The 18,589-nt window shown below is 56.7% G+C and overlaps 1 protein-coding gene across 3 annotated transcripts in view; it reads right to left on the bottom strand.

Moving 5' to 3' along the window:
• The window catches only part of LASP1 (LIM and SH3 protein 1), a 42,366-nt gene that overhangs the window by 6,667 nt on the left and 17,110 nt on the right, over positions 1-18,589 (bottom strand). For all 3 annotated transcript variants that reach the window (XR_010081152.1, XR_010081153.1, XM_063403730.1), the window contains exons 3-4: positions 10,605-10,689; positions 2,164-2,271 (exon numbers count right to left, since the gene is read on the bottom strand). Coding sequence is in view for 1 of the 3 variants with exons in the window: in XM_063403730.1 (XP_063259800.1) it covers positions 2,164-2,271; positions 10,605-10,689 (193 nt within the window). In the remaining 2 variants the exon portion in view is untranslated. The remainder of the gene's footprint in view (positions 1-2,163; positions 2,272-10,604; positions 10,690-18,589) is intronic.

Raw genomic sequence — 18,589 nt, 5'->3', positions numbered from 1 at the left:
GGAGCAGCCTCAGGAGCAGGGACAGCCTCAGGAACAGGGACACAGACAGGGACAGCCTCGGGAACAGCCCTGGGACAGGGACAGCCTCGGGAACAGCCTCAGGAGCCCCGGGATCTGCCCCAGGATCATGGACAGCCTCTGGATAACCCCAGGAACAGGGACAGCCCCAAGAACAGCCCCAGGAGCTGCAACAGCCCTGGGAACAGCCCCAGGACAGGCTCAGGAGAAGAAACAGCCCCGGAAGAGCTTCAGGAGCAGGAACAGGGACAGCCCCAAGAACAGCCCCAAGAACAGCTCCAGGATGGGCTCAGGAGAAGAAACAACCCCGGGACAGGTTCAGGAGCAGGGACAGCCCCAGGAACAGCTCTAGGATGGGCTCAGGACCAGGAATTGCCCAGGAGCAGCCCCAGGAACAGGAACAGCCCCAGGATGGGCTCAGGAACAGGAATTGCCCCAGGAACAGGAATTGCCCCAGGAACAGCCCCAGGAACAGGAACAGCCCCAGGATGGGCTCGGGATCAGGAACAGCCCCAGGAACAGCCCCAGGATGTGCTCAGGCCGTGCCCAGCCCCATTCCCAGGGGTTTTAAAACCCCCGAGGCCGTTTTGGGGCCGGGCTGGGCTGGCCCCCCCTCCCCGCCCGTCGCTGCCCCCGGGCCGGGAGCGCCGCGCTCGCTGTCTGTGCTAAAGTGGGTCAGGGCCACCCCCGGCTGCCACCGAGCCAGACACGGCTGGAAGGGCTGTGAGAGGCTCAGGGGGGGCCACCAGGGCCAGCCCCAGCTCTCTGCTGTCACCCCGTGTCCCCAAACCCAGCCCCGGCCCCAGGGGATCCTTCCAGCTCGGACCCCGTTCCCTGCCCGGGGTTTGGTGCCCGTCACACCCCGGGGGATGCCCGGAGCTGCACGAGGGGGGCACAGAAAGAGGGGATGGAAATTCCCTCCCGCCCTGCTGGGGCTGCCTGGGGTTTGTGTGAGCTCCCACTGGGGAGCCCTGAACCCCAAACCCCATTCCTGCCCCCCTGGCACCCTCTCCCTGCACCCCAAACCCCTCAGGAATTTGTGATCCCAGGAATTTGTGATCCCAGGAATTTCTGATCCCAGGGATTTGTGATTCCAAGAATGTGTGATCCCAGAATTTGTGATCCTGGGATTTGTTTCTGGGCTGTTTTTCACAGCTGTGCCCTCCCCTCCCGCCCTGTCCCGGTGTCCCGGTCCCGGTGTCCCGGTGTCCCAGTCCCGGTGTCCCGGTGTCCCAGTCCGGTCCCAGCCCCGGTGTCCCAGTCCCGGTGTCCCAGTCCCGGTGTCCCGGTGTCCCAGTCCGGTCCCAGCCCCGGTGTCCCAGTGCCGGTCCCGGTGTCCCTGTCCCTGCCCTGGTGTCCCAGTCCCGGTGTCCCAGTCCCAGTGTCCCAGTCCCAGTGTCCCAGTCCCAGTCCCGGTGTCCCAGTCCCAGTCCCGGTGTCCCTGTCCCTGCCCTGGTGTCCCAGTCCCGGTGTCCCAGTCCCAGTCCCGGTGTCCCTGTCCCGGTGTCCCAGTCCCAGTCCCGGTGTCCCTGTCCCGGTGTCCCAGTCCCAGTCCCAGTGTCCCAGTCCCAGTCCCAGTGTCCCGGTCCCAGTCCCAGTGTCCCGGTCCCAGTCCCGCTGTCCCAGTCCCGGTCCCGGTGTCCCTGTCCCGGTGTCCCAGTCCCAGTCCCAGTGCCAGTCCCGGTGTCCCAGTCCCAGTCCCAGTGTCCCGGTCCCGGTGTCCCTGTCCCGGTGTCCCAGTCCCAGTCCCGGTGTCCCAGTCCCAGTCCCAGTCCCAGTGTCCCAGTCCCAGTCCCGGTGTCCCAGTCCCAGTCCCGGTGTCCCTGTCCCTGCCCTGGTGTCCCAGTCCCGGTGTCCCAGTCCAGTCCCAGTCCCAGTCCCAGTGTCCCAGTCCCAGTGTCCCAGTCCCAGTGTCCCGGTCCCAGTCCCAGTGTCCCAGTCCCGGTGTCCCAGTGCCAGTCCCAGTCCCGGTGTCCCAGTCCCGGTCCCGGTGTCCCAGTCCCGGTGTCCCAGTCCCAGTCCCAGTCCCAGTCCCGGTGTCCCTGTCCCAGTCCCAGTGCCATTCCCGGTGTCCCAGTCCCGGTGTCCCAGTCCCGGTGTCCCAGTCCCAGTCCCAGTCCCGGTGTCCCCACGGGGACCACTCACGTTGCTGATCTGGTCCTGGGTCTTCCTGATCCTCTGCAGCTCGGGCGTGTCGGCCACCACGCTGAAGCCTTTGCCCTTGTTCTTCTCGAACTCCTCCTTGTAGCGGATCTGGGCGGGGGCAGAGCGGGGCCTGAGCGGGGCTGGGACCCCCCCAGGGCCCCCCCCGGGCCTGCCAGGGCTCCTGCCCCGCTCTGGGGCAACCCTGAAAATCCCTGAGAGTCCCTGAGAAATCCCTGAGCATCCCTGAAAAATCCCTGAAAAATCCCAGGGCATCCTTGAGCATCCCTGAACATCTCTGTCCACCCCTGAGCATCCCTGAGAATCTCTGAGAATCCCTGAACATCCCTGAAAATCCCTGAGCATCCCTGAGAGTCCCTGAGCATCCCTGAGCAACCCTGAAAAATCCCTGAGCATTCCTGAAAATACCTGAGAATCTCTGAAAAATCCCTGAGCATTCCTGAGACTCCCTGAGCCTCCCTGAAAATACCTGAGCATTCCTGAGCATCCCTGAAAATCCCAGAGCCTCCCTGAGGATTCCTGAGCATCCCTGAAAATCCCAGAGCCTCCCTGAGCATCCCTGAAAATCCCAGAGCATTCCTGAAAATTCCCGAGCCTCTCTGAGCATCCCCAGTGCATCCCTGAAAATCCCTGCACATCCCTGAGCCTGTCTGAGCATTCCTGAAAATCCCAGAACATCCCTGACCCTCCCTGAGCCTCCCTGTCCATCCCTGAAAACCCCTGAGCATCCTGGATCCTCCCTGAGCCCCCCAGATCCTCCCAGAGCCCCCCAGAGCCTCCCTGAGCCCCCCAGAGCCCCCCGGATCCTCCCTGAGCCCCCCAGAGCCTCCCTGAGCCCCCCAGATCCTCCCAGAGCCCCCCAGAGCCCCCCAGATCCCCCCAGATCCTCCCTGAGCCCCCCAGAGCCCCCCCAGATCCCCCCAGATCCCCCCAGATCCTCCCAGAGCCCCCCAGAGCCCCCCAGATCCTCCCTGAGCCCCCCAGATCCCCCCAGATCCCCCCCAGAGCCCCCCAGATCCTCCCTGATCCCCCCAGAGCCCCCCAGATCCCCCCCAGAGCCCCCCAGAGCCTCCCTGAGCCCCCCAGATCCTCCCTGATCCTCCCAGATCCCCCAGATCTCCCCAGCCATGCCCAGAGGGGTTTTCCAGGACCCCCCACCCCCGGGGCCGCCCTGAGCCCGCAGCCCCCGCTCCCCCCGGGGCAGGAGGGGGCTCCGCTCTCCCCTGGGCTCACTCGGGCTGGGCCCAGCTCCCCGTGGGGACAGCAGGGACTTGGGGACACGCTGCCACCTCTGGGGGGTGACACCGAGCTGGTGACACCGGGCTGGTGACACCAAGGTGGTGACACGGGGCTGGTGACACCGAGCTGGTGACACCGGGCTGGTGACACAGGGCTGGTGACACCGAGCTGGTGACACCGAGCTGGTGACACCGGGCTGGGGACACAGGGCTGGTGACTGACACCGGGCTGGTGACACAGGGCTGGTGACACCGAGCTGCTGACACAAGGCTGGTGACACAGGGCTGGTGACACCGGGCTGGTGACACCGAGCTGGTGACACGGGGCCGGTGACACCGAGTTGGTGACACCGAGCTGGGGACACTGAGCTGGTGACACGGGGCTGGTGACACAGGGCTGGTGACACCGAGCTGGTGACACCGAGCTGGTGACACCGGGCTGGTGACACCGGGCAGGTGACACGGGGCTGGTGACACCGGGCTGGTGACACCGGGCAGGTGACACGGGGCTGGTGACACCGGGCTGGTGACACCGGGCAGGTGACACGGGGCTGGTGACACGGGGCTGGTGACACCGGGCAGGTGACACTGAGCTGGTGACACCGGGCTGGTGACACCGAGCTGGTGACACCGGGCTGGTGACACAGGGTGCCCTCCATCCCAGGCAGGATATTAATAATATTATAACTGATTATATATATATAAAATCAATTATATATATAATACATATAATATATATGATATATATTATTATATCATATATATTATACATTATATTATAATATTATTATTATATGTTATATTATATTATATATATCAATTATATATATGATAATATAATTAATAATATAATTGATTATAATTAATAATATAATTGATTCTAATTAATAATATAATTAATATTACAATTAATAACAATTATTAATATCCAGCAGGGATGTTTCCCTCTGGAGGGTGGATGCTGTCCCTGTGCTGCTCAGGGCACCCCACGGAGCTGCTGAGCTGGGAGAATTCCAGGCTGGAAGGAATCCCTGAGCTGATCCCTCTCTGATAAATCCCAATTTTTTTTTCCTAAATCCCAATTTTTTTCCCTAAATCCCATTTTTTTCCTAAATCCCAATTTTTTTTTCCTAAATCCCAATTTTTTTCCCTAAATACCCATTTTTTTTCCTAAATCCCCAATTTTTTTCCCTAAACCCCATTTTTTTCCTAAATCCCCATTTTTTTTACTAAATCCCAATTTATTTTTTACTAAACCCCAATTTTTTTCCCTAAATCCCTTTTTCCCTAAATCCCAATTCTTTTTTCCTAAATCCCATTGTTTTCCTAAATCCCAATTTTTTTTCCTAAATCCCAATTTATTTTTTACTAAACCCCAATTTTTTTCCCTAAATCCCAATTCTTTTTTTCCTAAATCCCCATTCCTTTTTCCCTAAATCCCAATTTTTTTCCCTAAATCCCAATTTTTTTCCCTAAATCCCATTTTTTCCCTAAACCCCATTTTTTTTTCCTAAATCCCAATTTTTTTTCCCTAAATCCCAAATTTTTCCTAAATCCCAATTTTTTCCTAAATCCCAATTTTTTTCCCTAAATCCCAAATTCTTCCTAAATCCCAATTTTTTCCTAAATCCCATTTTTTTTCCCTAAATCCCAATTTTTTCCTAAATCCCAATTTTTTCCTAAATCACCATTTTTTCCCTAAATCCCATTTTTTTCCTAAATCCCCTTTTTTTTTCCTAAATCCCAATTCTTTTTCCTAAATCCCAATTGTTTTTCCTAAATCCCCATTTTTTTTCCTAAATCCCAATTTTTTTTCCCTAAATCCCAATTTTTTTTCCCTAAATCCCAATTCTTTTTTTTCCCTAAATCCCATTTTCTTTTTCCTAAATCCCAATTTCTTTCCTAAATCCCAATATTTTTTTTCTAAATCCCAATTTTTTTTTCCTAAATCCCAATATTTTTTTCCTAAATCCCAATTTTTTTTCCTCAGTCCCAATTTTTTTTCCTCAGTCCCACCCTGCTCCACCTTCCTCGCTTTTCCACCCTGCTGGCGTTGAGGACACAGGAAGAATTCAGCCCTAAAAATCCTCCTGGCAGCATCCCCATGATGATGATGATGATGATGATGATGATTATTATTATTATTATTATTATAATTTAATAAATCAAAACGAGCCCCACAATTAATTTTCCTGGGGTGGGTGAGTTCCCCACAGGGAAAACCCTTCACACGTCACAGCCCAGCACATCAAACCCTCCCCGCTGCCACCAGCACCGAGGTGACACCGCTGGCACGGCAGGGACAGCAGTGGCAGTGCCACCCCCACCCGGGAGCACCGAGGTGACACCGCTGGCACGGCAGGGACAGCAGTGGCAGTGCCACCCCCGCCCGGGAGCACCGAGGTGACACCGCTGGCACGGCAGGGACAGCAGTGGCAGTGCCACCCCCGCCCGGGAGCACCGAGGTGACACCGCTGGCACGGCAGGGACAGCAGTGGCAGTGCCACCCCCGCCCGGGAGCCTCGGGTGGAGCTGCGATTTCCCCGCCACGCGTGGGCTGGGAGCGGCCGGTGGTGGCACCGGGGGTGGCACTTTGGGGACATTTTTGGCCTCTCAGGGCATCATTACCCAGCGTGAGCGGAACGGGAGGCGCCACCGCGGGGACACAAATAGAGGGACAGGGGAGGGACACGCGGCCGCTGCGGCTTGGCTGGCCCTGCCACCGTGTCATTGTCACTTTGTTATTGTCACCCACCCCTGCAGGTGCCCGGTGTCCTGCCCTTGCCACCCTGTCATTGTCACCCACCCCTGCAGGTGCCCAGTGTCCTGCCCTTGCCACCCTGTTATTGTCACCCACCCCTGCAGGTGCTCGGTGTCCCATCCCTGCCACCCTGTCCCTGCCATCCTGTCATTGTCACCCACCCCTGCAGGTGCACAGTGTCCCATCCCTGTCACCCTGTCATTGTCACCCACTCCTGCAGGGGCCCAGTGTCCATCTCTGCCATCCTGTCCCTGCCACTCTGTCCCTGCCACCCTGTCCCTGCAGGTGCCCAGTGTCCCATCCCTGCCATCCTGTCCCTGCCACTCTGTCATTGTCACCCACCCCTGAAGGTGCCCAGTGTCCCATTGCTGTCACCCTGTCCCTGCCATCCTGTCTTTGTCACCCACCCCTGCAGGTGCCCAGTGTCCCATCCTTGCCACCCTGTCCCTTCAGGTGCCCAGTGTCCCATCGCTGTCACCCTGTCCCTGTCACCCTGTCCCTGCCACCCACTCCTGCAGGTGCCCAGTGTCCCATTCTTGTCACCCCATCCCTGGGGGTGTCCAGCACCCTGTCCCTGTCATCCCATCCCTGTCACCCCATCCCTGTCACCCACCCCTGTCACCCTGTCCCTGTCACCCACCCCTGCAGGTGCCTGGTGTCCCACCCCTGCCACCTCATTCCTGAAGGTGCCCAGTGTCCCATTATTGTCACCCCATCCCTGGGGGTGTCCAGCACCTTGTCCCTGTCACCCTGTCCCTGTCACCCCATCCCTGTCACCCTGTCCCTGTCACCCTGTCCCTGCAGGATCCCAGCTCCTCATCCTCATCATCCACCTCTGTGGGCGTCCAGCACCCTGTCCCTGTCACCCTGTCCCTGCCACCCACTCCTGCAGGTGCCCACTGTCCCATTCTTGTCACCCCATCCCTGGAGGTGTCCAGCAACCTGTCCTTATCACCCCATTCCTGTCACCTTGTCCCTGTCACCCTGTCCCCTACTCCTGCAGGTGCCCGGTGTCCCATTCTTGTCACCCCATCCCTGTGGGTGTCCAGCACCCTGTCCTTGTCACCCCATCCCTGTAGCCCCATCCCTGCAGGATCCCAGCTCCTCATCCTCGTCATCCCATCCCTGGGGGTGTCCAGCACTCCATCCCTGTCACCCTGTCCCTGTCACCCCATCCCTGTCACCCCATCCCTGTCACCCCGTCCCTGTCACCCTGTCCCTGTCCCCCTGCAAGAGGAGCCCCCCAGAGCAGCCCCCCCGTCCCCCAGGGCTGTGCCCGCCCCTGTCCCGGGGGCTGCGATCCCCGGCAGGGCTCAGGTCCCTCCCCTGCCCTGCTCTGACACAGCCCAGGAAACGCCCGCAGACTGCGGGGAGGAGCAGCAGCAGCTCCGTGGTTGCCATGGAAAAGCCACGGTGTCACTGTGTCCCTGTCACCTCCCTGTCCCTGCCATCTCCCCCGTGTCCCTGCCGTCCCCTGTCCCTGTCGTCTCCCTGTCCCTGCCATCCCCCCTGTCCCTGTCACCCCCCCGTCCCTGCCGTCCCCCTGTCCCTGCCGTCCCTGTGTCCCTGCCATCCCCGTGTCCCTGCCATCCCCCCTGTCCCTGTCACCCCCCTGTCCCTGCCGTCCCCCTGTCCCTGCCGTCCCTGTGTCCCTGCCACCCCCGTGTCCCTGCCACCCCCGAGTCCCTGCTGTCCCCCTGTCCCTGTCCTCCCCCTGTGTCCCTGTCACCTCCCCCTGTCCCTGCCATCGCTGCGTGGACACAAATCCAGCCCCAGGCTGGGCTCAGCTCTGAGCCTGAGCCAGGGATCTGCTGAGCCACTCCCAGGGGGATGGGCAGGGAGAAAAGCCGAGCTTGGGGGACAGGAAAAGCCGAGCTTAGGGGGGCGAGGAAAAGCCCAGCTTGGGGGGAGAGGAAAAGCCCAGCTTGGGGGCAGGAAAAGCCCAGCTTGGGGGGACAGGAAAAGCCCAGCTTGGGGGCAGGAAAAGCCGAGCTTGGGGGACAGGAAAAGCCCAGCTTGGGGGGCAGGAAAAGCCCAGCTTGGGGGGAGAGGAAAAGCCCAGCTTGGGGGGCAGGAAAAGCCCAGCTTGGGGGACAGGAAAAGCCCAGCTTGGGGGGCAGGAAAAGCCCAGCTTGGGGGGAGAGGAAAAGCCCAGCTTGGGGGGCAGGAAAAGCCCAGCTTGGGGGGCAGGAAAAGCCCAGCTTGGGGGGCAGGAAAAGCCCAGCTTGGGGGAGAAAAGCCCAGCTTGGGGGGCAGGAAAAGCCGAGCTTGGGGGCAGGAAAAGCCCAGCTTGGGGGGCAGGAAAAGCCCAGCTTGGGGGGCAGGAAAAGCCCAGCTTGGGGGCAGGAAAAGCCCAGCTTGGGGGACCCCAGGGTGGCCCTGGCCCTGCAGCAGGTGAGGCTCCCCCTCCTCCTCCTCCTCCTCCTCCTCCTGGCTGCATTCCCAAGGAATCAGCTCCCGACACTCTCGGGCTAACGGGAAGAGCAGGCAGGAAGGTCACAGCCTCCTTCAGAGCACGGATCTGATCCCAAAACACAAAATCCCAGAAATCCCACTGAAAACAGCCCGGAAAGCTCCTGCTCCATCAGGCCTTGCTGACAGCACCCAGCGCTGCCCCACTGCCCCTTTTCCATGGAAAAATGGGAATTCAGTGGCTCCCGGGGCAGGAGCGCCGCTGGGCACAGATTTTTTCCGGGATTTTTTCCGGGATTTTTTCCGGCACAGCGAGCTCGGAGCACACGTGAGCAGGGCTGGGACATCAAAGCTCAGGGGATGCTCCAGCACAGCTCAGACAGAGGCAGAGCCCAGGAAAACGTGGAATTGTTACGGCTGGAAAAGCTCTGAGGACAGAATCCAAGCGTGCCCCGTGCTCAGAGTTGACCCAGGTCCCCAAGTGCCACCTCCACGTGGCTTTGGGACATTTCCAGGGACAGTGACCCCTCCACTGGAATGATTTTTCCCAACCTAAACCTCCCCTGGAACGAGGTGAGGCCGCTCCCTCTCATCCTGCTCGTGCCTGGCTCCCTCCAGGGAATTGCAGGGATTGGGATTCCCTCCCCTCCCGCCTCCCTCAGCCTCTCCTGGTGCTCCAGGAGCTGCTGGGCTGGGAGAATTCCAGGCTGGAAAAACAAGGAATCCCTGAGCAAGATCCCAAATCCCACCAGGCAGATCCTCTGATAAATCCTGAATTTTTTCCTCAATTTTTTCCCTGCTCCATCTTCCCTGCCCTGGCTGCTTCCCCAGGCAGGGTCAACCCTCCCAAAAAAATTCCCATTCCTGCATTTCCAGCAGTTTTCCTGCAGAACTGACGCTCCCAGTGAGGTTTGGGTTCACAGGAAAAATTTGGAGGGTGCACACCTGGGCCCAGGTGAGGCTCCTGAGTTTTTTATTCCACACCTGGAATCCAGCTGGGAAAAGGCAAAGCGGGCGTGGGAGAGGCGGATCCGCCCCTCCGGGAATCCCAGCAGCACAAACCTGCCTCTCCCAGGAAGTGCCAGGGCTTGGGAGGGATTTGGGAAGCGCCAGGGAATCATGGAATTGTCAGGGTTGGAAAGGCCCCTCTGGATTTCCTCCTGCCCAAGGTTAATTCAGGAACCTCCATGGGTCACACACAGAGAGAATTCCCAAAACAGGGAAACCTTGGAGAGAAAAATGCCCTGGGAAAGGTCTTTGTGGGTTTTCCCATGGGAATTCAGGAATTTGAGGGGCATCCAGGGAATCATGGAGTTGTCAGGGCTGGAAGGAGCTCCTCCTGCCCAAGGTTAATTCAGGAACCTCCACGAGTCACAGAGAGAATTCCCAAAACAGGGAAACCTTGGAGGGAAAAATGCCCCGGGAAAGGTCATTGTGGGGTTTTCCCATGGGAATTTGGGGGACATCCAGGGAATCATGGAATTGTCAGGGCTGGAAGGAGCTCCTCCTGCCCAAGGTTAATTCAGGAACCTCCACGAGTCACAGAGAGAATTCCCAAAAGTTTTCGGAGAGAAAAATGCCCTGGGAAAGGTCAGTGTGGGTTTTTCCCATGGGAATTCAGGAATTTGAGAGGCATCCAGGGAATCATGGAGTTGTCAGGGCTGGAGGGGCCTCTCTGGAGCTCCTCCTGCCCAAGGTTAATTCAGGAACCTCCACAGGTCACACACAGAGAGAGAATTCCCAAAAATTTTTGGAGGGAAAAATGCCCTGGGAAAGGTCAGTGTGGGGTTTTCCCATGGGAATTTGGGAATTTGAGGGGCATCCATGGAATCACGGAATTGTCATGGCTGGAGGGGCCCCTCTGGATTTCCCCCTACCCAAGGTTAATCCAGGAACCTCCAGGGGTCACACACAGAGAGAATTCCCAAAGCAGGGAACCCCCAGAGGGAAAAGCACAGCGGGGAAGGTCCGCGTGGGGTTTTTCCACGGGAATTTGGGAATTTGGGATTTACCTGGCTCTGGAGCTCGCTCTGCTGCTTGAGGCGCAGGTTCTCGGGCGTGTCTGCCACCATGGTGAAGGATTGCTTCGGGTAGTGTCTGCCAGGGGAGGACACCGCCGTTAATGTCACCGTCACCGTCCCCTGTCCCCACCGGCCACGGCGGAGAAACTCCCACCATGGAGTCATGGAAACATGGAATCATGGAATCATGGAATGATTGAACTATGGAATCATGGAAACATGGAATGATTGAACTATGGAATCATGGAAACATGGAATAATGGAATCGTGGAATGATTGAACTATGGAATCATGGAATCATGGAATGATTGAACTATGGAATCATGGAAACATGGAATTCTGGAGTCATGGAATCATGGAATGATTGAACTATGGAATCATGGAAACATGGAATTCTGGAGTCATGGAATCATGGAACCATGGAATGATTGAACTATGGAACCATGGAACCATGGAATCATGGAATGATAGAACCATGGAATCATGGAAACATGGAATTCTGGAGTCATGGAATCATGGAACCATGGAATGATTGAACTATGGAATCATGGAATCATGGAATAATGGAATCGTGGAATGATTGAACTATGGAATCATGGAATCATGGAATGATTGAACTATGGAATCATGGAAACATGGAATTCTGGAGTCATGGAATCATGGAATCATGGAACCATGGAATGATTGAACTATGGAACCATGGAACCATGGAATCATGGAATGATAGAACCATGGAATCATGGAAACATGGAATGATTGAACTGTGGAATCATGGAAACATGGAATCATGGAGTCATGGAATTCTGGAGTCATGGAATCATGGAAACATGGAATCGTGGAATCATGGAAACATGGAATGACTGAACCATGGAAACACGGAATGATTGAACTCTGGAGTCATGGAACCACATGGAACCACATGGAACCACATGGGAACACATGGAAACACATGGAAGCACATGGAAGCACATGGAAACACATGGAAACACATGGAAACACATGGAAACACATGGAAACACATGGAAACACATGGAAACACATGGAAACACATGGAAACACATGGAAACACATGGAAACACATGGAAACACATGGAATGATTTAACTATGGAATCCTGGAGTCATGGAACGATTTCCCTTGCAAAGCCATCCCTGTGTCCCTCAAAATCCAGGCAAAACTGGGATAATTTCCTTTCCTAAGCCAGCTCTGTGTCCCTCAAAATCCACCCAAAAACAGGGATAACTTTCCTTACAAAGCCATCTCAGTATTCCTCAAAATCCACATTAAATCAGGGATAACTTCCCTTCCAAAGCCATCCCAATGTCCCTGAAAATCCACATAAAAACCGGGATAACTTCCCTTGCAAAGCCATCCCAATGTCCCTGAAAATCCACATAAAAACCGGGATAACTTCCCTTGCAAAGCCATCCCAGTGTCCTTCAAAACCCACATTAAATCAGGGATAACTTCCCTTGCAAAGCCATCCCAGTGTCCCCTCCCTGCTGGTGACCAGGGCTGAGCCCCTGAGGACAGCCCTGCAGAGTGGGGGTGTTCTTGGGGTCTCCTTGGTGGTTTTTGGGTCTCCTTGGTGGTTTTGGGGTCTCCCTGGTGTTTTGGGGGGTCTGATCCCCGTTCCAGGGCTGTCACTCCAACCTGTGCCACTCCAGACCCCACATCTCCATCCCAGAGTCATGGAACGGTTCCTGCCCAGCTCCTGCTCCTCTCCTCAACTCCTGCTCACTGAGCATCCCAATAATCCCTGTTTAATTAAAATTATCCAAGTGGAGACCCCACCCGGAGCTCCGGCTCCTTCCTGGAGCCCAGGATTCCCACCAGGAATCCAGAAAAATTTCTGCATTCAAACCCCAACCAGGATAAAATCTGATTTTCTGGGAGGCCTCCCGAGCTCGCCAGAAGGAGCAGGAGGACACTGCAGGGGAGGTTTAGGGGGGATTCCAGGGAAAATCGGCTCAGTGGGACAGGGAAGGGGGGAATAAATCAATAAATCCCTGGAAATTTCCAGAAGCTCGTGGGACACACACATTTGGTGGTGACAGAGCAGTGCTGGGGGAGTGGTTGGACTCTGATCTCGGAAGGTTTTCCAGTGCTGGTGATTCCATAATTCCAGAGGATCCAACCCCAGCCCAGGCACCATGAGGAGCCGGGGTTTAATTAATCCATTAATCCATTAATTCATTAATCCACTAAGAGCGGCCCCTGGGCTCTGTGGGCAGCAGGGAACAGCCCTGAGCTCGGCTCCTGGAACTCCTGTAGCTCCTGGAACTCCTGGAACCCCTGGAGCCCCTGGAACTCCTGGAGCCCCTGGAGCTCCTGGAGCCCCTGGAACTCCTGGAGCCCCTGGAACTCCTGGAACCCCTGGAACTCCTGGAGCCCCTGGAACTCCTGGAACCCCTGGAACTCCTGGAGCCCCTGGAGCTCCTGGAACTCCTGGAACCCCTGGAACTCCTGGAGCCCCTGGAGCTCCTGGAGCCCCTGGAACTCCTGGAGCCCCTGGAACTCCTGGAACCCCTGGAACTCCTGGAACTCCTGGAACCCCTGGAACTCCTGGAGCCCCTGGAGCCCCTGGAGCTCCTGGAGCCCCTGGAGCTCCTGGAACTCCTGGAACCCCTGGAACCCCTGGAGCTCCTGGAACCCCTGGAGCTTTTGAAGCTCCTGGAACTCCTGGAACCCCTGGAACTCCTGGAGCTCCTGGAACTCCTGGAGCCCCTGGAACTCCTGGAGCTCCTGGAACCCCTGGAACTCCTGGAACCCCTGGAGCTCCTGAAACTCCTGGAGCTCCTGGAAGCCCTGGAGCTCCTGGAGCCCCTGGAGCTCCTGGAACTCCTGGAGCTCCTGGAACTCCTGGAGCCCCTGGAACTCCTGGAGCTCCTGAAGCTCCTGGAACTCCTGGAACCCCTGGAGCCCCTGGAACTCCTGGAGCCCCTGGAACTCCTGGAGCTCCTGGAATCCCTGGAGCTCCTGGAGCCCCTGGAACCCCTGGAGCCCCTGGAACTCCTGGAGCCCCTGGAACTCCTGGAACCCCTGGAACTCCTGGAACCCCTGGAGCTCCTGGAACTCCTGGAGCCCCTGGAGGTCCTGGAACTCCTGGAGCCCCTGGAACTCCTGGAGCCCCTGGAGCTCCTGGAACCCCTGGAACTCCTGGAGCTCCTGGAACTCCTGGAGCCCCTGGAACTCCTGGAGCCCCTGGAACTCCTGGAGCCCCTGGAGCTCCTGGAACCCCTGGAACTCCTGGAGCCCCTGGAACTCCTGGAGCCCCTGGAACTCCTGGAGCTCCTGGAACCCCTGGAGCCCCTGGAACTCCTGGAGCTCCTGGAGCCCCTGGAACTCCTGGAACCCCTGGAGCCCCTGGAACTCCTGGAGCTCCTGGAACTCCTGGAACCCCTGGAGCTCCTGGAGCCCCTGGAACTCCTGGAACTCCTGGGTTCCCCTCCTGGGATCCTGGGGAGCCCCAGCCTGGCTCAGAGCAGGGTCAGGGAAAACGAAGCCGATTTGGGGGAGCAGCTCCTGAGCGCCCTGGGCTGGGGAAGGGGGGACTGGAGAGAGCCCCCAGCCCAAACATCCCGGGAATCTGGGAGATCCCAGACCATGAATTCACCCTGGGAATCCCAGAACATTCCCCAGTTCTTGTGAGAAGAACCAAGCCAAAACATCCCCGGATTCCCGGAGATCTCAGATCCCAAATTCCCCATGGGAAGGCACAGAACATTCCCAGCCCCATGAGGAGAGAAAACCCAAACCATTCCTGGGATTCTGGGAGATCCCAGATCATGAATTCCCCCTGGGAATCCCAGAGCATTCTCAGTTCTTGTGAGAAGAACCAACCCAAACCATTCCTGGGAATCTTGGAGATCCCAGACCATGAAATCCCCCTGGGAATCCGAGACATTCCCAGCCCGGTGAGAAGAGCCAAGAACAAACCAAAACCATTCCTGGGATTCTGGAAGATCTCAGATCCCAAATTCCCCATGGGAAGGCACAGAATATTCCCAGTCCCATGAGGAGAGAAAACCCAAACCATTCCTGGGATTCTGGGAGATCCCAAATCACGAATTCCCCCTGGGAATCCCAGACACTCCCAGCTCTGTGAGAAGAACCAACCCAAACCATTCCTGGGATTCTGGGAATTCCTGGGATTCTCAGACCATGAATTCTGAATTCTCAGATCTCAGACCATGAATTCCCCCTGGGAATCCGAGACATTCTCAGCTCTTATGAGAAGAACCAACTCAAACCATTCCTGGGATTCTGGGAGATCCCAAATCACAAATTCCCCCTGGGAATCCCAGAGCATTCCCAGCCCTATAAGCAGAACCAACTCAAACCATTCCTGGGATTCTGGGAGATCCCAGATTCCCCCTGGGAACACTCCCAGCCCTTTGAGGTGATTCCCACCACCTCAGCCCGGGGTTTTTCCAAACCCAGCGGGTTTTCCCCGCCCTTTCCCCGACATTCCCGCTGTGAACACCCCCGGGAACGCCCGGGAGCGGGATCCAGCCCCAGCCCGGGGCAGCAGCTCCAGCTCGGCAGAGCGATGCTCCCATTGCCATGGAAACCGCATCCCTGCCCCGGGCTCCGGAATCGGCACAAAATCCACCCCGGGGAGCCCGGGTGTCGGAGTCTAGAACATCCCTCTGGCCACCCTGGAGGGTTTGGAGACCGGACAGGGGGTCTGGGGTCTGTCCAGGGGGGTCTGGGGTCTGTCCAGGGGGGTCTGGGGTCTGTCCAGGGGGGTCTGGGGTCTGTCCAGGAGGGTCTGGGGTCTGTCCAGGGGGTCTGGGGTCTGTCCAGGGGGGTCTGGGGTCTGTCCAGGGGGCTCAGTCAGACCCACACAGATCCCAGGAGGACACTGCCTCTGATCCCTGCCATGGCAGTGAACACTCACATGCAGGAAGAATCACAAACCCTAAGAATTTAAAATAAGTAGTGGATGGTTTATTATAGAATATAAATATAGAATTTAGGATTCTTAGCATATGGGGCTGAAGAGACAAGATGGAGGAATTGGGGAGTGGCCCCTGTGCTCCTTGTTCTGGTTCTCGTCCCCCATTTTCTGCTGAGTTGGATTTTAGAGATTGGTTTAGAGTAGAAATGACAGGTTAGCATAGGCAGTGAGCATTGGTACAATTTTATAAATAAAAAGTTCATTGTGGACGGTGCTTGGGTCAGGGAATGGTACAAAGGGTCCGGGACCCTCTGACCCGCCCAGTCCCCCCCGTGTCCTGCTCTGCTGGGGACGCCCTGCAGAGCTGGGACAGAACTGAGATAATGAAGAATAAAAACCTTGGAAATGTGCACTGGGGACTCAGCTTGTCGTCTCTGCCTCTGGTGTGAAACACCCAGGGCAAAGAGAAGACTGAAAACCTGATTAACTCTGGGAACACCAACCCAGAGGAAACTCCCAGGGAACAGCAACCCTGGGGGAACCCTGAGCACCTTGGGGAACACCAACCCCGAGGAGAATCTCAAGGAAAATTAACCTTGAGACCCGGGAGAACGGGAAAACCGCGGGAGGAGAGGAGGAGGGAATGGGGAATGAAGGAGTAACTCCGTGACAGTCGAGTCGGTGACAAAATATCTCTATAAGCAAAGCAGCAGGGGCAGCAGGTGATTTATTGTGAGGGCCTTACTTGTAGCTAAAGCAGGCCGGGAGAGCAGGAAAAGAGGGCGAAAGAGGGGGGAAAGAGAAGAGGGAAAAGAGGGGAAAAAGGGCAGGGGAAAAGAGGGGATAAGAGGAAAGAGAGGAAGGCAAAAGAGAGGACGGGATAAGAGAGGGAGGTTCGGAATTCCGTACATTAAATATCTTTCCAGGTTGAATAGTCTGTGTTGGACTAAGCAATCTAATACAAGATAACATTTATTTACACCCAACAGAATTGTCCCATCACCTAAGGCAGGCAGAAGGGGATTGTTTAATCAAACAGTCTGCCCCTCAGCTTGGAACATCTTTATTCACTAGCTGATGGCTCTGTACCCTAAATTTCAAAGCTTGCTTTTATTTCTATCTCTGTTGAACTCAGACTCCCAGAATCTAAACCCCCATATCTGCAAGGTCTTTCTACTTCATCCTTCCCAACATTAAAATAACCCGGGAAACACACAGCACTGGGACAGGCAGGGGTGGGGCTGGGATTGGATTTCCTTGGGATTTGGGGGAGATCTCACAAGGATTTGAGGCAGTTTGTGCTGCACGGGCAGCAGGGATCCACCCAGGGGTTTGGGATCTCCCAGAATGGATTTGGGATCCTCCCCTGGGCTCCACTTCTCTCCCCAGCTCCTGGGAGCTGCTCCCTGGGGAAGAGATGCTCCAGTCCTCAGAGAATCTTGGATTTGGGATCCTCTCCCTGGATTGGGATCTGCTTTTCCCCCGCCAGCTACCAGGAGCTGCTCCCTGGGGAAGAGGAGCTCCAGTCCTTAGGGAATTTCGGATTTGGGATCCTCTCCTGGGATTGGGATCTGCTTTCCCCCACTAACTCCCAGGAGCTGCTCCCAGAGGAAGAGGAGTTACAATTCTCAGGGAATTTTGGATTTGGGATCCTCCCCCAGGACTGGGATCTGTTTTTTCCCCCCATCAGCTCCCAGGAGCTGCTCCCAGAGGAAGAGATGCTCCAGTCCTTAGGGAATTTCAGATTTGGGATCCTCCCCCAGGACTGGGATCTGCTTTTCCCCCCACTAACTCCCAGGAGCTGCTCCCTGGGGAAGAGGAGGTCCAATCCTCAGGGAATTTTGGATTTGGGATCTTCTCCCTGGATTGGGACCTGCTTTTTCCCCATCAGCTCCCAGGAGCTGCTCTACAGAACCCTGGCTTTTTCCCCGCTCCAAATCCCACAGAACCCCGGGTTTTTCCTGCTCCAAATCCAACAGAATCCCAGGTTTTTCATCCCACAGAACCCCGAGTTTTTCCCCCCTCCAAACCCCACAGAACCCCACATTTTCCTGCCTCCAAATCCCACAGAACCCCAGGTTTTCCCCCTTCCAAACCGCACAGAACCAGATTTTTCCTCTCTCCAAATCCCACAGAATCCTGGGGTTTTCCCACCTCTAAACCCCACAGAACCCCGGGTTTTCTCTGCTCCAAATCCCACAGAACTCCAGGGTCTTCCTCCCTCCAAATCCCACAGAACCCCGGGTCTTTTCTGCTCCAAATCCCACAGAACCCAGGGTTTTTCCCCCCTCCAAAGCCCAGGTTTTCCCCGCTCCAAATCCCACAGAACCCCTGGTTCCAAATCCCACAGAACCCCGGGTTTTTCATCCCTCCAAACCCCACAGAACCCCGGGTTTTTCTCCCTCCAAACCCCGGGTTTTTCTCCCTCCAAACCCCGGGTTTTTCTCCCTCCAAACCCCGGGTTTTTCTCCCTCCAAACCCCGGGTTTTTCCTCTCTCCAAATCCCACAGAACCCAGGGTTTTCCTCCCTCCAAACCCCACAGAACCCTGTGTTTTTTCTGCTCCAAATCCCACAGAACCCCGGGTTTTTCTCCCTCCAAACCCCGGGTTTTTCTCCCTCCAAACCCCGGGTTTTCCCCCCTCCAAACCCCGGGTTTTTCTCCCTCCAAATCCCGGGTTTTTCTCCCTCCAACCCCCGGGTTTTCCCCGCTCCAAATCCCACCGAATCCCGTCTGCTGCTGCCCGCCGAGGATTCCCGGGGGCTGCCCAGCCCCGGCTTTAGCGGCGCTGTTCAATCAGGTCACACGGCCCCGTCTGGCTCCCGCATTAGCAGCGGCCTGAGCCCGGCAATTCCCGGGCGGATCAGAGCTCGTCCAGCCGGGATCGCCCCCCCCGGGAGGGGTCACCGGGAATCCCCCGGGCAGGGAGAGGGGAGGAGGCGAATCCAGAGCCCGCAGCAGCGCTGGGGTTTCCATGGGATCCGCGGTTCCCACCTTTCCCAGCCCTGCAGTGGGAGAGGGGCTGGATCCCAGTTCCAGATGGAAATGAATTCCTGAGAAATCACTCTCCATTCC

Source organism: Prinia subflava, chromosome 8 (assembly GCF_021018805.1).
Source record: "Prinia subflava isolate CZ2003 ecotype Zambia chromosome 8, Cam_Psub_1.2, whole genome shotgun sequence".
NCBI classification, from domain to species: domain Eukaryota; kingdom Metazoa; phylum Chordata; class Aves; order Passeriformes; family Cisticolidae; genus Prinia; species Prinia subflava.
This window is presented reverse-complemented; position numbering and strand designations above follow the sequence as displayed.